This window comes from Sciurus carolinensis, unplaced genomic scaffold (assembly GCF_902686445.1).
Source record: "Sciurus carolinensis unplaced genomic scaffold, mSciCar1.2, whole genome shotgun sequence".
NCBI classification, from domain to species: domain Eukaryota; kingdom Metazoa; phylum Chordata; class Mammalia; order Rodentia; family Sciuridae; genus Sciurus; species Sciurus carolinensis.
This window is the reverse complement of record NW_025920122.1, coordinates 1647836-1662011: the sequence shown is the minus strand read 5'-3', so window position 1 is coordinate 1662011 and position 14176 is coordinate 1647836. Positions and strand designations below refer to the sequence as shown.

At 40.0% G+C, this 14176-nt stretch overlaps 1 pseudogene and 1 gene segment (V, D, J or C); both read right to left on the bottom strand.

Annotated features, from left to right (window-relative positions):
* Positions 1-420: 420 nt before the first annotated feature.
* On the bottom strand, positions 421-917 carry LOC124973796 (probable RNA polymerase II nuclear localization protein SLC7A6OS; annotated as a pseudogene).
* Positions 918-7011: 6094 nt separating this feature from the next.
* Positions 7012-7919, bottom strand: LOC124973794 (immunoglobulin lambda variable 3-9-like). The segment is given in 2 exon segments: positions 7012-7526; positions 7874-7919. Coding segments are annotated over 2 exon segments (561 nt in total).
* Between the last annotated feature and the right edge of the window lie 6257 nt (positions 7920-14176).

The following is a 14176-nucleotide window of genomic DNA, read 5'->3' as shown; positions in this document are numbered from 1 at the left end:
TGTTCCTACTTTTCTTTTCTTGTATTAATATTTTCCTCATCCTCTCTACATTCCTCATTCTGTCTTCTTGGAGACTCTATCTCACTTTTCTCATGCTAACAACCAATTTCTTTTAATTCCACTTTCACTACTCCAATGCATAGTACCTCTATAGACAAACTTCTTATACCATTAACATTGTATCCTACACCCCTCATCGTCCTCTTTGTCCACATTTAGAAATCATGGTCCTTATCCCAAACCTGTTGGCTAAGCTGTAGATAATAATTGAACCCATAATCTCTTTTATTCTGTGTTAAAAGTTAGCCTTTATTAAACAATATCACATCCATACGTATTGTTCCTTGGCACCACTGCCAAACGATGACAGCAATCTTTACAACCATTATCAAAGTCTGAAGCAGGGAGGAGAGAGACTTGTTAATTAAAACCTCCCACAGCCACATAGTTATCGTGTTTTGTTCCTCTTGCTGCCCGACTTCTAGTCCATCCTCAGATGTAGTCAACCGCTCACAGATCAACTCTACAGAATTGCAGAGGATCACACCTGGGTCAGATGTTTTGCAGGAGTCTGTGTTGGTGACCTCTGGGTCTTCCTCCTCATGGACTAGGTCCTCCTCAGGACTAGGTCCTGAAAGTCTGCGTCCCCAGCAGCTTCTGGAGTTTCTGGCACGTACTCTGACTTGGGTCTGCTGGGGGGTCCCTGAGGTTCAGTGGCTGGAAACCACATGGTAGCGACCCTCTTTCGAGACTTAGCAAGCTGAGGTGCGGAGATCGCAGCGGATATGCTGCTGGCTGTCCTGGGAAGGGAACAGAGCAGCCCACAAGAGTTGCTGGACTGGGTCCTCCTGCGAGTGTATGGTGGCCACCAACTGGAAGACATTATTCTCCGATGTTCTCTCCAGACCCTCTAGCATCTTCTTTTTTTTTTTATTTTAAATAAATGGGATACATGTTGTGTCTCTGTTTGTACATAGGCATACCATTTGTGTAAACATAGGGTAATGTTGTTTGATTCATTCTGCCATTTTTTCCCTTCCCCCCACCCCTCCCACCCCTCTTTTCCTCTATACAGTCCTTGCTTCCTCCATTCTTGCTCCAGCATCTTCTGAGCAGCCAACTGGACCTCGCTGTTCTGGAGGCACTTAGGAGTAAGCACAAGGGCGGCGGCTAGCTCTGCCATGCACTTCCACTTTACTGGGAGCACTGCGGTACTGCTGGCCTCCCCAGTGGAGGTCGAGAAGCACTTATAATCTCTGTTTATTAAGACAATAGGGTTAATATCTTAAAAAGGGACTATTTGAGTTAAAGATTCATATTGTTTGTGTGGTGGTCTGCTATTATGGATCTCTCATTTCAAGGTGAGTTATTGGAAATCTGCAGGGACACTATAAGTTTATAGGTGGAAGACTGTAATACCTCAGATTTGCACTCCTAGAAGACAACATAAATAAGCAATATGAGAAAACAAGGGAAGAAAGTGTCCAAAACAATCCTAGATGCTACATCAATAGAATCCAATGATAGCATGGCAGAAGAAATGTCAGAAAGGGAGTTCAGAATGTACATAATTGAAGTGATCACAGAAGCAAATGATGAGATAAGACAGCAACTGCAGGCATTGAATGATTGCACCAATCAACAGTTAAAAGAGCAGATGCAGGAAGCCAAGGTCATTTCAATAAAGAGATAGAGATTCTGCAAATAAAACCAAACAGAAATTCTTGAAATGAAGAAAACAATAAACCAAATTGAAAACTGCAAAGAAAACATAAAAAATAGGCCAAAACATTTGGAAGACAGAATCTCAGATATTGAAGACAAAATATTTAATCTTGAAACAAAGTTGACCAAACAGAAAAGATGGTAAGAAATCATGAACAGAATCTACAAGAATTATGAATATCATGAAAAGACCAAATTTAAAAATTATTGGGATTGAGGAAGGCACAGAGATATAAACCAAAGGAATGAACAACCTATTCAATGAAATAATATCAGAAAATTTCCCACATCTGATGAATGAAATGGAAAATCAAATAAAAGAGGCTTACAGGAAAACAAATATACACAATTACAACAGACTCACAACAAGGCACATTATAATGAAAATACCTAACATACAAAATAAAGATAGAATTTTAAAGGCTGCGAGAGAAAAGAATCAAATTACATTCAGGGGGAAACCAATACGGATATCAGCAGATTTCTCAGTCCAGACCCTAAAAGCTAGAAGGGACTGGAACAGCATGTTTAAGCTCTGAAAGAAAATGGATGCCAACCAAGAATCTTATACATAACAAAACTTATATTCACATTTAAAGACAAAATAAAATCCTTCCTTCATAAAGAAAAACTAAAGGAATTTACAAATAGAAAGTTGACACTACAGAACAATCTCATCAAAATATTCCATGAGGAAGAAATGAAAAACAATGATGTAAGTCAGCGTAGGGAGAAACTACCAAGGAATAGCCAAATAAAGGAAAAATCAAGTCACGTTAAAAACCAAAAATAAGCCAAAATGATTGGAATACAAATCATATCTCAATAGTAATCCTGAATGTTAATGGCCTGAACTCATCAATCAAAAGACATAGACTGGCAGATTGAATTAAAGAGAAAGACCCAACAATATGCCTTCTTCAAGAGACTCATATCATAGGAAAGGATACCCATAGACTAAAGGTCAAAGGATGGGAACAAACATACCATGCACATGGACTCAGGAAAAAAGCAGGGTTATCCGTCCCTATATGAGATAAAGCAGACTTGAAGTCAAAATTAGAAGGGATAAAGAAGGATATTTCATACTCTTAAGGGAACCGTAAATCAGCAAGACATAACAATCATAAATATCTATGCCCCAAACAATGGCTCATCCATGTACTTCAAAAAAATCCTTCTCAATGCCAGGAACCACATAGACCACAAACCAGTAATACTAGGTGTCTTCAACACAACTCTCTCACCACTGGGCAGATCTTCCAATCAAAAGTGAACAAAGAAAACATAGATCTCAATAACACAATTGATAATATAGACTTAACAGACATATATAGAATATTCCATTCATCAATGATCAAATACACTTTCTTCTCAGCAGCACACGGATCCTTCTCTAAAACAGATCATATGTTATGTCACTAAGCTACTCTTAGAAAATACAAAAGGATAGAGATACTACCTTGTATTCTATCATAATGGAATGAAATTAGAAATCAATGACAAAATCAAAAACAGAAATTACTCCAACACCTGGAGATTAAATAATACACTATTGACTGATGTATGGATAACAGAAGACATCAGGGGGGAATCAAAAAATTCTTAGAGGTAAATGAGAAAAAAGATACAACATATCAAAATCTCTGGGACACTATGACTATAAACTTATAGTACAAGTACAAGTACTTAAGAGGAAATTTCATTGAATGGAGCACATTCAATAAAAGAAGAAAAAGTCAACAAATACGTGACCTAACATTACAGCTCAAAGTCCTAGAAAAAGAAGAACAGATCAACACCAAAAGTAGTGGAAGACAGGGAATAATTAAAATCAGAGCTGAAATCCATGAAATCAAAACAAAAGAAACAAAAAATGTGCCAAAATAAAAAGTTGGTTCTTTGAAAAAATAAACAAAATTGATAAATCCTTAGACACACTAACAGAAGGAGAGAGGAAAATCAAATTACTAAAATTCAGGATGAGAAAAGAAATATCATGACAGACACTATTGAAATATAAAAGAGATGCTATTTTGAAAATCTATACACCAACAAAATTGAAAATCTCTAAGACATCAACAGGTTTCTAGAGACATATGATCCACCCAAACTGAAAGAAGAGGACATACACAACTTAAATAGATGAATTTCATGCAATGAAATACAAGTCCTCAAAAGACTACCAACAAAGAAAAGTCTGGAATGAGATGGACTCTCACCCAAGTTCTACAAGACCTTCAAAGAAGAGCTCATTCCAATACTCCACAAACTATTCCATGAAATAGAAGCGGTCAGGGCCCTTCCAAACTCATTCTATGAAGCTAATGTCACCCTGATACCAAAATCAGACAGAGACCCATCCAGGAAAGAAAATTTCAGACCAATATCCTTAATGTACATAGATGCAAAAATTCTTAACAAAATTTTACCAAATTGCATTAAAAACATATTAAAAAGTTAGAGCACCACCATCAAGTGGGTTTTATTCCAGGGATGTAAGGTTGTTTCAACATCCGGAAATCTATAAATGTAATTCACCACATTAACACACTTAAAGTGAAGAATAATATGATTACTTCAATAGATGCAGAAAAAGGATTTTATAAAATACAGCATCCCTTCATGCCCAAAACGCTAGAAAAAATAGGGATAGTGGGAACATTCCTCAACATCATAAAGGCCATCTATGCTAACCCCATAGCCAATATCATTCTACATGGAGAAAAACTGAAAACATTCCCCCTAAAACTGGAAGAATAAAGGGATGCCCTCTTTCACCACTTCTATTCAACATCATCCCTGAAACTCTAGCCAGAGCAATTAGACAAACCAAAATAATTAAAGTAATACGAATAGGAAAAGAAGAACTCAAACTACACCTATTTGCTGATGACATGATTCTATATTTAGGGTGGCCAAAAAAATTCTACCAGAAAACTTCTGGAACTCATGAATGAATTCAGTAAACTAGCAGGATATAAAATCAACACTCATAATGCTAATGCATTTTTATTTGTGATAAGTGGTGAATTCTCTGAAACAGAATTTAGGAAAACTACCCCATTCACAATAACCTTAAAAAAAAGTACTTGGGAATCAATCTAACAAAAGAGGTGAAAGACCTCTACAATGAAAACTACAGAACACTAAAGAAAGAAATTCAAGAAAACCTTAGAAGATGGAAAGATCTCCCATGATCGTTAGGCAGAATTATTATTGTCAAAATGGCCATAATACCACAAATACCATACAAATTAAATTTTAATTTAATTCCAATTAAAATTCCAGTGATGTACCTCAAAGAAACACAGCAAGCAATCATGAAATTCACTAGGAAGAATAAGAGACCCAGAATAGCTAAAGCAATCCTTAGTGGCAACAGTGAAGCAGGGTGTATCGCAATACCAAAACTTCAATGATACTATAGAGCAATAATAAAAAAAAGGTATGATATTGACACCAAAATAGGCAGGTAGACCAATGGTACAGAATAGAGGACACAGAGACAAACCCACATAATACAGTTATCTCATACTAGCAAAGGTGCCAAAAATATACAATGCAGAAAAGATAGCCCCTTCAATAAATGATGCTGGGAAAACTGGAAATCCATATGAGAAAAATGAAACTAAACCCCTCTCTCTCACCCTGCACAAAACTCAACTCAAAATGGATCAAGGACCTTGGAATCAGACCAGAGACCTTGCACCTTAAAGAAGAAAAAGTAGGTCCAAATGTTCAACATGTCAGCTTAGGATCAGACTTCCTTAAAATGACTCCCAAATCACAGGAAATAAAAGCAGGAATCAATAATTGGGATAGATTTAAACTAATAAGCTTTTTTCTCAGCAAACTATCAGCAATGTAAAGAGAGAGCCTACAGAGTGGGAGTAAATCTTTGCCACACATACTTCCGATAGAGCACTAATCTCCAGAATCTATACAGAACCCAAAAAACTTTACACGAAGACTACAAATAACCTGATCAACAAATGGACTAGGAAATGAGCAGATACTTCACAGATGATCTACAAGCAATCAACAGATATATGAGAAATGCAAATAAAAAACTACCCTAAGATTCCATCTCATCCCAATTAGAATGGCAATTATCAAGAATACAAGCAACATTAGGTGTTGGTGAGGTTGGGGAAACAGTACACTCATACATTGCTGGTGGGGTTGCAAATTAGTGTAGCCACTCTGGAAAGCAGTGTGGAGATTCCTTAAAAAACTTGGAATGGAACCACCATTTGACCCAGCTGTCCCACTGCTTGGCCTCTATACCCAAAGTACTTAAAATCAGCATACTACAGTGATGCAGCCACATCAATGTTCACAGTTGCTGAAATCACAAAAGCTAGATTGTGGATCCAACCTAGATGCCCTTCAACAGATGAATGAATAAAGAAAATGTGGTATATATACACAATGGAATATTACTCAGCCATAAAGAAGAATAAAATTATGGCCTTTACAAGTAAATGGATGCAGGTGGAGAACATCATGCTAAGTGAGATAGTCCAATACCCAAAACCAAAAACTGAATGATCTCTCTGATAAGCAGATGATGATAAATAATGGGGGGTGGGAGGGAGGCAAGATTGGAGGAAGGATGCATTGTATAGAGAAAAAGGAGATCCCTGAGATTACACAGAGAGTTCTCCCAGGCACAGACTTCCTTTTAGAGATGCTGACAGGCCCACAGTTCATTGGTGGCTTCCAACACTGTGTGTCTGCTTTCCTCAGGGAATGTCACATGCTCCCCTCTCTAGTTTTCACTGTCATCATGCAGAGAGTGTTTCCTGGGGCTGAGGATGAATCCACTAGTGTCAGTTTCACTCTCGAACCCAGGACACTTGTGCTTAGGAGGAGGAGTTGTAAATGTAATCTTTGTTTCGGGACATTCCTGAAAACAGATTTTCCAGGTAAACAACTGGGTTAACTGAAGAAATAGTTATGACCAGGGTAAACAGTGAGCTTATCAAATAAAATTTTGCTAATCAACTTCCACAACAAGAACCCCATTCCTAGTGTGGACACCCCTACCTACTAACTGCTGGTTACATGAATACTCATCATATCCTTCCCTGACACTCCTACCTTAGACCTCCCCAGTACATATCCTCCAACTCTAGAACCATCCCTGTCCTCCTTCTTCTTAACCATAGATAAGACCCTGCCACAGTGAAATTCTCCTTAACACTGAGACTCAATTTTGTATGAGTGAAGTCTTGCTGTGGCCTTTGGGAGTTGGTAGTTCAAGTTGATAAAATCACTTGCTCAGGTTCCAAAGGAATCAAAAGGAGTCAAAAGATCCTGGAGAGATACAGGAACCTTCCCCTTTTCTCTCAGGAAAGTGGGGTCAGGGGTGGGAGTAGAGACTTGCTCCATTCTACTTGTCAAGCTCTCTCCTGTGAGGGTGACAAGGGCAGGAAGGGCCGTGGGTACCAGGCTGGTGGAGGTTTCTGTCTCACTTCCCTGTCTGTCTGTGTCACTGTGAGCAGCACTGCTATCCCACACCTGACAGTAATAGTCAGCCTCATCTCCAGCCTGGGCCCCACTGACGGTCAGGGTGGCTGTGTTCCCAGAGTTGGAGCCAGAGAATCGGTCTGGGATCCCAGAGGGTTGGTTGCTATCTCCGTAGATGACCAGCAGAGGGGCCTGTTGTGACTTCTGCTGGTACCAGTGTGCAATTTTACTTCCAATGTTGTTGCCTTCACAGGTGATTCTGGCTGTCTGTCCTGGGGTCACCGATACTGAGGGTGACTGAGTCAGCACATATGAGGCTACAGATCCTGTAAGGAAATAAAACAAGATGGGGAATAATGCTGAGGGAAACCTCCTCTGGCCTGGAAGAGCTTCAGTGGAACTGTGGACCCAAGGGTGTGCCCTGGCATCAAAATCAACCACAGTGACTCTGAGTCTGACTGGGGCATGGAGATGTGAATCCATGACCAAACCCCTCCCCTTCCCTGCTCAGGCTCACACAAGAGAGAGCACAGTTTTGGAATTTTAGTGCAAAGTCAACATGCAGCAGGTTCCTGAGCATCCTGGTCACCACTGATAAAGCCCTGCTGGGCTCAGAATTATGGCCATGTTTTTAAACTGGAGCCTTGGGCTGTGGTGTATATTCAGGCAGCACCTGTGCAATGAGCCAGGAGGCTGAGGAGAAGGGCCCTCCAGGTCATGGTGTCCTGTGGCTGCTTCTTGAGTCCCAGGCTGGTGTGTGTTCCCCCCAGGAGTCTCTTATTTTCTCGTTGGGGAGAGCTGCCCATTATGCAAATCAACCCAGGTCAGAGCTACTACTGGAGGAAGCACTGGGGTGCTCAGAGGAGTACTCATCCCCAGGGACACTGAGAGGGGAGGAGCAGTCCTGAAGAAACACCCTCAACCCACAGAAGGCTCCTTAACTTGCTGGTCCTGACTGCTAGACCATGTCTCCCTCCCAAACTGTTTTCTAGCCTTGAATATGGAGTGTGCTGGTTATAGAAAGATGAGTCTGTCTTTGTAATCTTAAACAACTGGATGGTTGAATATAGGAGGTTTTGCCAACTATTGGATCCTGTCCCAAATAAAGCTCCTAGGCTGTGTGGGTCATCCAAATTCCTCTGAGTATTCCTGGTATCTTAAAGACCAATGAGGTGCTATATCTCTTTGTCCCTGGTGAGAATGCCTCATTCAGATCTTGGATGCTCTCTCTCCTATCTCCAGCATGTTCTGGACAAGTTCAACACCTATGCTGCAATTCTACTGATGGTTAGAGGTTTTCAGAATGAATGGTGGTCTGAGGATTCCTGGACCTATGCCATATCAACAGGGGCTTTCTACAAGGTCAGATCTGGGAGTCAAGACATCAAAGAATATATACATTAATGTTAATGACAATACTGGACAAATATCATTCAGTGTTTCCTCCATATCTCATTCAATGGTCACTAATCCTCCTGCTTGGGAAAACTCTCTGCCAGTTTGAGATCTGGTATTTGGGAAATACTTCACAGATTCAGACATTGGCTCAATGAGATCAGGTAGGTGTGGGAAAAGGAGGTTTCAGGAAAAGCAGGAAGATTTCCTGTGTAAATGCCTAACACAGAGGAAAATTTTTCAAGAACAAGATGTGAGAGAAATGGAGATGTGAATTTTTACTTGTTTCAAACATGATTTTGTAGCAAAATGACACCTTTTCCTCTAGATCTCAGGTTGAGGTCAGAACACGTTTGCATGTTTGAATCTTACTTTTTTATTATTTTTTTAGTTTTACCAACTGTATTTTGATTTATTGTACCCAAATGGGGTACATCTTTTAATTTCTATAGCTGTGCATGATGTAGATTCCTACTATTAATGTAATCATACATGTACATAGTGTAATGATGTCTGTCTCATTCTACCATTTTTTATACCCCTGCCCCTCCACTCTCTCATTTCCCTCTATGTAACTAAAGTTCCTCCATTCCTGTCTCACACCCTATCCTCCACCCCCATTATATATCATCATCCAGTTATCAGGGAAGACATTCAGCCTTAGGTTTTGTGGGATTGAGTTATTTGAATTTGCATGATATTTTCCAATTCCATCCATTTATCTGCAAATGCCCTAATACTATTCTTTTTTATGGCTGAATAATATCCCATTGTGTATATATACCACATTTCTTTATCCATTCATCTTTTGAAGGGCATCTAGGTTGGTTCCATAATTTAACTATTGTGAATTGAGCCCCTAAAAATATTGATGTGACTGCACTGCTGTAGTATGCCAGTTTTAAATCCTTTGAGTAATGGAATAACTGTGTCAAAAGGTGGGTCAGAAAAGAGAGCCTGTTCAACAAATGGTGTTGACAAAACTGGAAATCCATATACAGTAATGCACAAATGCACTCTGCACAAAAATCAACCCAAAATGGATCAAGGACTTAGGAATTGGCCCAGAAACCCTGCACCAAACAGAAGCAAAGTAGGCCCAAATCTTCACCAAGTTGGCTTAGGATCACACATTCTTAACAAGTCTCCCAAAGCACAAGAAATCAAAGCAAGAATCAATAAATGGAATGGATTCGAACTAAAAAGATTTTTCTCAGCAAAATATACAATCACTAATGTGAAAAGAGAGCCTACAGAGTGGGAGAAAATCTTTTCCACACGCACTTCAGATGGAGCACTAATCTCCAAAATTTATAAAGAACTTATCAAACTTTACACCAGACATACAAAGAACCCAATCAATAAATGGGCCAAGGAACTGGACAGAGAATTTACAGAAGATATATAGGCAGTTAATAAATAAATGAAAATGTGTTCAACATCTCTGGTAATTAGAGAAATGCAAACTAAAATAACTCTAAGATTTCATCTTACTTCAATGAGAGTGGCTATTATCAAGAACACTATAATAGATGTTGGCGTGGATGTGGGGGAAAAGGCACACTTTTACTTTGCTGGTGGAGTTTCAAATTGGTGCAGTCACCCTGGGAAGCAACTCAGAATCCTGAAGTCCACACCCAGCCCTTGCCTAAGTGGTTGTGTTAGGTGGTTCTCCACTGCCCCCTGGTGGCCAGTCGACACTGGCTGTTGCCTGTTCAGGGCATTCTTGTTTCAGGTGCAGATTCAGACAGGACCTACCTCTCAGGCCCAGGATTTCTTGAACTCTGGCCAGGGGAGGAATTTCATCTTTGTCGTGTTAATGTGATCAGTCTCATGACCAGGAAATATTGTGATCAGTCTCTTCACCAGAAAAGATAGGCTCAGATTACACAGGAAAATCTGGACAGGTGCATTCGAAAGAGGAGGTTCAAAAACCACCTGAGTTATCTCTTCCTATTTTTCAAGGGTGGTGAATATCATGGAAATGGTTCCAGGGCCTGGTGCTGGGTGGCACCAGACTCAGGAATTGACCCCTTCTAGGGTCAGGTGCAGGTGCAGAGTCACCTTGAGTGAGTGATGGCTCTAGAACCACAGAAACAGACAGGAGACCATTTCCACCAATGCTTATTCAGACCCAATGTAGTTTCCATTAGGTTTCATCCTGGGAATTCAGAAGGAACATGATACACCCTTTATTCTAGGAGTTTCCATCTTCTGATTGAGTCTAGGTGTGAAAACACCTAGTTTTCAATCTAATAAACTGTCCCCCCTACCAGAGCCTGTGTGTTGTACCCCTGTTTATTCTAAATCCAAACACCTTTTTCCAAATCCCAAGCACCCAGTATTGACCATGCACTGCAATGCACAACCATGGCAGGGAGTACTCAGTTCAATACAGTTTGCAGTCAGTGCAAATCTATGTTTGTGAGGGAGAGAAATTCATTGATTTTGCATTGTTTTTCCTCTTAAATATGGGTGCCATGGGTACAGCTGCAAAAGTCCTCCTTGGACTTAAGAAAAAGAGAAAAAAAATGTAGGGTTAAGATGGGATGGAGTTTGGAACAGAAGCTGAAAATGACCCCAGATCTCACAATGAATTGGTGGGTACTGATAAACAGGAAATGTTATAGCTCAGACTTGTTTTCTTGGAAGAGAAAAATAAGCCTTCGTGTGCTCATGAAACTGTTTTCATGCAAGTGTTCTAGCATTAAAAAAATCTGGGACCCACTTGGGAAATAATGAGCACAAATATATCAATTAGCTAAAACAATGTTAGTGAAAGTACCATGCAGGGACAATGATAGGCAGATAATTAATACGGTGATTATAGAAATAAACAGGAAGCCTTTGATATAACATGGGGCTGGTAATCTTCTTGCAGATGTGTCCCTGGTGCTGCCATCAGGACTGGTGAGAAACAAATCACAGCACAAATGTACGGACCATGGAGTCCTGGAAGTGTGGGAAAAGTTTGGGTGGGATGTGGGATGAGAGGAGAAGAAAGTGGCAATGTGAGAGGACCAGGACTGAATCTTTGTGGTCCAACATAATATTATTTCCTAAGGACGGTTTTGATGGCAGCACAAATGCACAATCAGAGCAGTTGATGAGCAAATTCCCAGGTAACAAACTCAGTTCTATGGCATCTGGGTAGCACATTTTGATCCTCAAGCACAGGGAGAGGGAGATGAGGCACAGTGGGTTCCTCCAGTCACTGTCCTGCTTACCTGAGACTTGATACACTCAGAGGGTGGTTGCTGGTTCCTCTCCTCTACCCTGTACCTACCATGCATTCGGGTGGGAACTTAAGTTTCATCCTGTGCCTCCTGTCCTGGGACAGGTGTTGAGTGTCCTCTACTGCCTGGTGAGTGACACAGCAATGTTTTCCTTGACAAGCTACAGATTCTCTGAAATAGGGGTAAAGAATATGGGCAGTGTACTTCATAGGAAGGAAAAGAAACTGTGCTGAGAAAGGGAGTGACTATTGCCTGCATACCCTGGGAGAAGGTGAGAAGAGCAGAAGTTTTAGACTCCCAATAATTACCTCCCCTAGATGTCCAAGTGTTATTTTATGCTGGGAAAGGGGGTGGAATAATCCCAAAGCAAAATTGTGAGTCCTGAAGCACAGGGCTTCATCCTGTGACTAATCAGTTGCCTGAAAGGGGAATTGCTACCCTTAACTTAGACATAGCAGACTATTGAAAGTGTGTCCAGCTCCCTGTACCATTCCCAAAGACCAAATTTTCAGATTAGAAACAACTACAGCTGTCATTTCATGGATATTTAACCCAGATCTGTCCTTGAATTATCAGTTAGGCTCTATGGATTTGTTCACAAATGTCATCTATTGATAGCTCAGGACCTTTTAGCACAAAAGGCAAATCTAATTATCACTTATAGTTTTTGCAGTAAATGATATGGGCTTGGTTTTTTTTTTCCTGTGTGATCCAGCACTTCCACAAATTAGACATCAGTTTATACGCAAGTCTGGAAGGTGTATTTAGAAGATTTTTTTTCTTTTTAAAAATGTCACCAATCTCCAAAATTTATAAAGAACATAAAAACTATACCAAAAATACAAAAAAAAAACAATTAATAAATGAAACAAAGAACTGGACAATTTAGAGAAGATATACAGGCAATTAATAAATATATGACAAAGTGTTCAACATCTCTACAAATTAGAGAAATGCACATTAAATACTCTAAGTTTTCATCTTACTTCAATTAGAATGGCTATTATCAGAACACAAACAATAATAGATGTTGGCATGGATGTAAAGAAAAAGGCACACTCATACATTGCTCGTGGAGTTGAAAATTGGTGCAGCCACTCTGGAAAGCAGTGTGGAGAATCACCAAAAAACTTGGAATAGACCCACATTTTGACCCAGTTAAATCACTCCTAGGTTTATACTCAAAGGACTTAAAATTAGCACACTACATTAATGCAGCCACGTCAATGTTTATAGCAGCTCAATTCACCATAGCTAGATGGTGGAACCAACCTAGATGTCCTTCAACGGATGAATGGAGAAATGAATCAAGGAGCTTGGCCTGAAAGTGGCACTGGAAGTGTGTCGTAACACAGGAATTGTGGTCATATTTGCAACCACCAGAACTGAGGTGTGATCAAGTGGACCCCACTGCTGTGGTTAAAGGTGGATCCAGAGATGACTCCTCACACACAGTTCCTGACTATGAAGTATTTTCTATCCAGGTGTAACTGCCATGCACTGATGGATAACAGGAGGAGATCCACTGGTACTTGCTCTTACCTACGAACTCACTGTCAGTAAGTTCCCAAGAAACTGTACTCTGTGTAATTCTCAAACTGTCTACCTTTGTTAGTCTCATGGAATCTTGAGCCTAGTTCTCTTATACTGTGGCTGGATTCTTCTTGAAAAACACCTCATTCATTGGTATCCTAAAACAAATTCAGACAATGATGTGAACTTGTGCAACATCTCTGTAAGTATGTGTTTAGTGCTTCCTCTATTTTATTGAATATATGTTGGATAGAAACAGCAAAGATGACTTGACCAGAGGCTACAATAAGGTGGAATTGAAATACATGTCCTTCTTGTGTTCATTTAGCTAAAACATACACTGCAGAGATTTATGTTGGGAGTCATATTGTGTTTGTGTGTGCACATGAGTATGTGTGTGTTTGTGTACTTGACATGGGGTCTTGTTTTCCCATGCTGACCTTGAACTTCTGGGCTCAAGAAATCTTCTGGATTCAGCCTGCCAAGCATTAGGACTAGAGGAGCCCACCATCATTCTTGGCTGTATAATTTGTCTGAAAGGATGTAAGTTTTTTCATACTAGTGATGGAACCGAAGGGGTGCTTAACCACTGAGCAACATCCTCCACACTTTTTATATTTTGTTTTATGACAGGATCTCATTAAGTAATTTATGGCATTCCTAAATGGCTGAGGCTAGAGTTCAGCTCCTGATCCTCTTGTCTCAGGTTTCTGAGCCAATGGAATGGCAGGTGTGTGCCACCATGCCCAACTAAAGAAAGCCGTCCTTACAGGCCTTCTCAATTACAGCAAGAAGAAACTTTATTCTTAAAG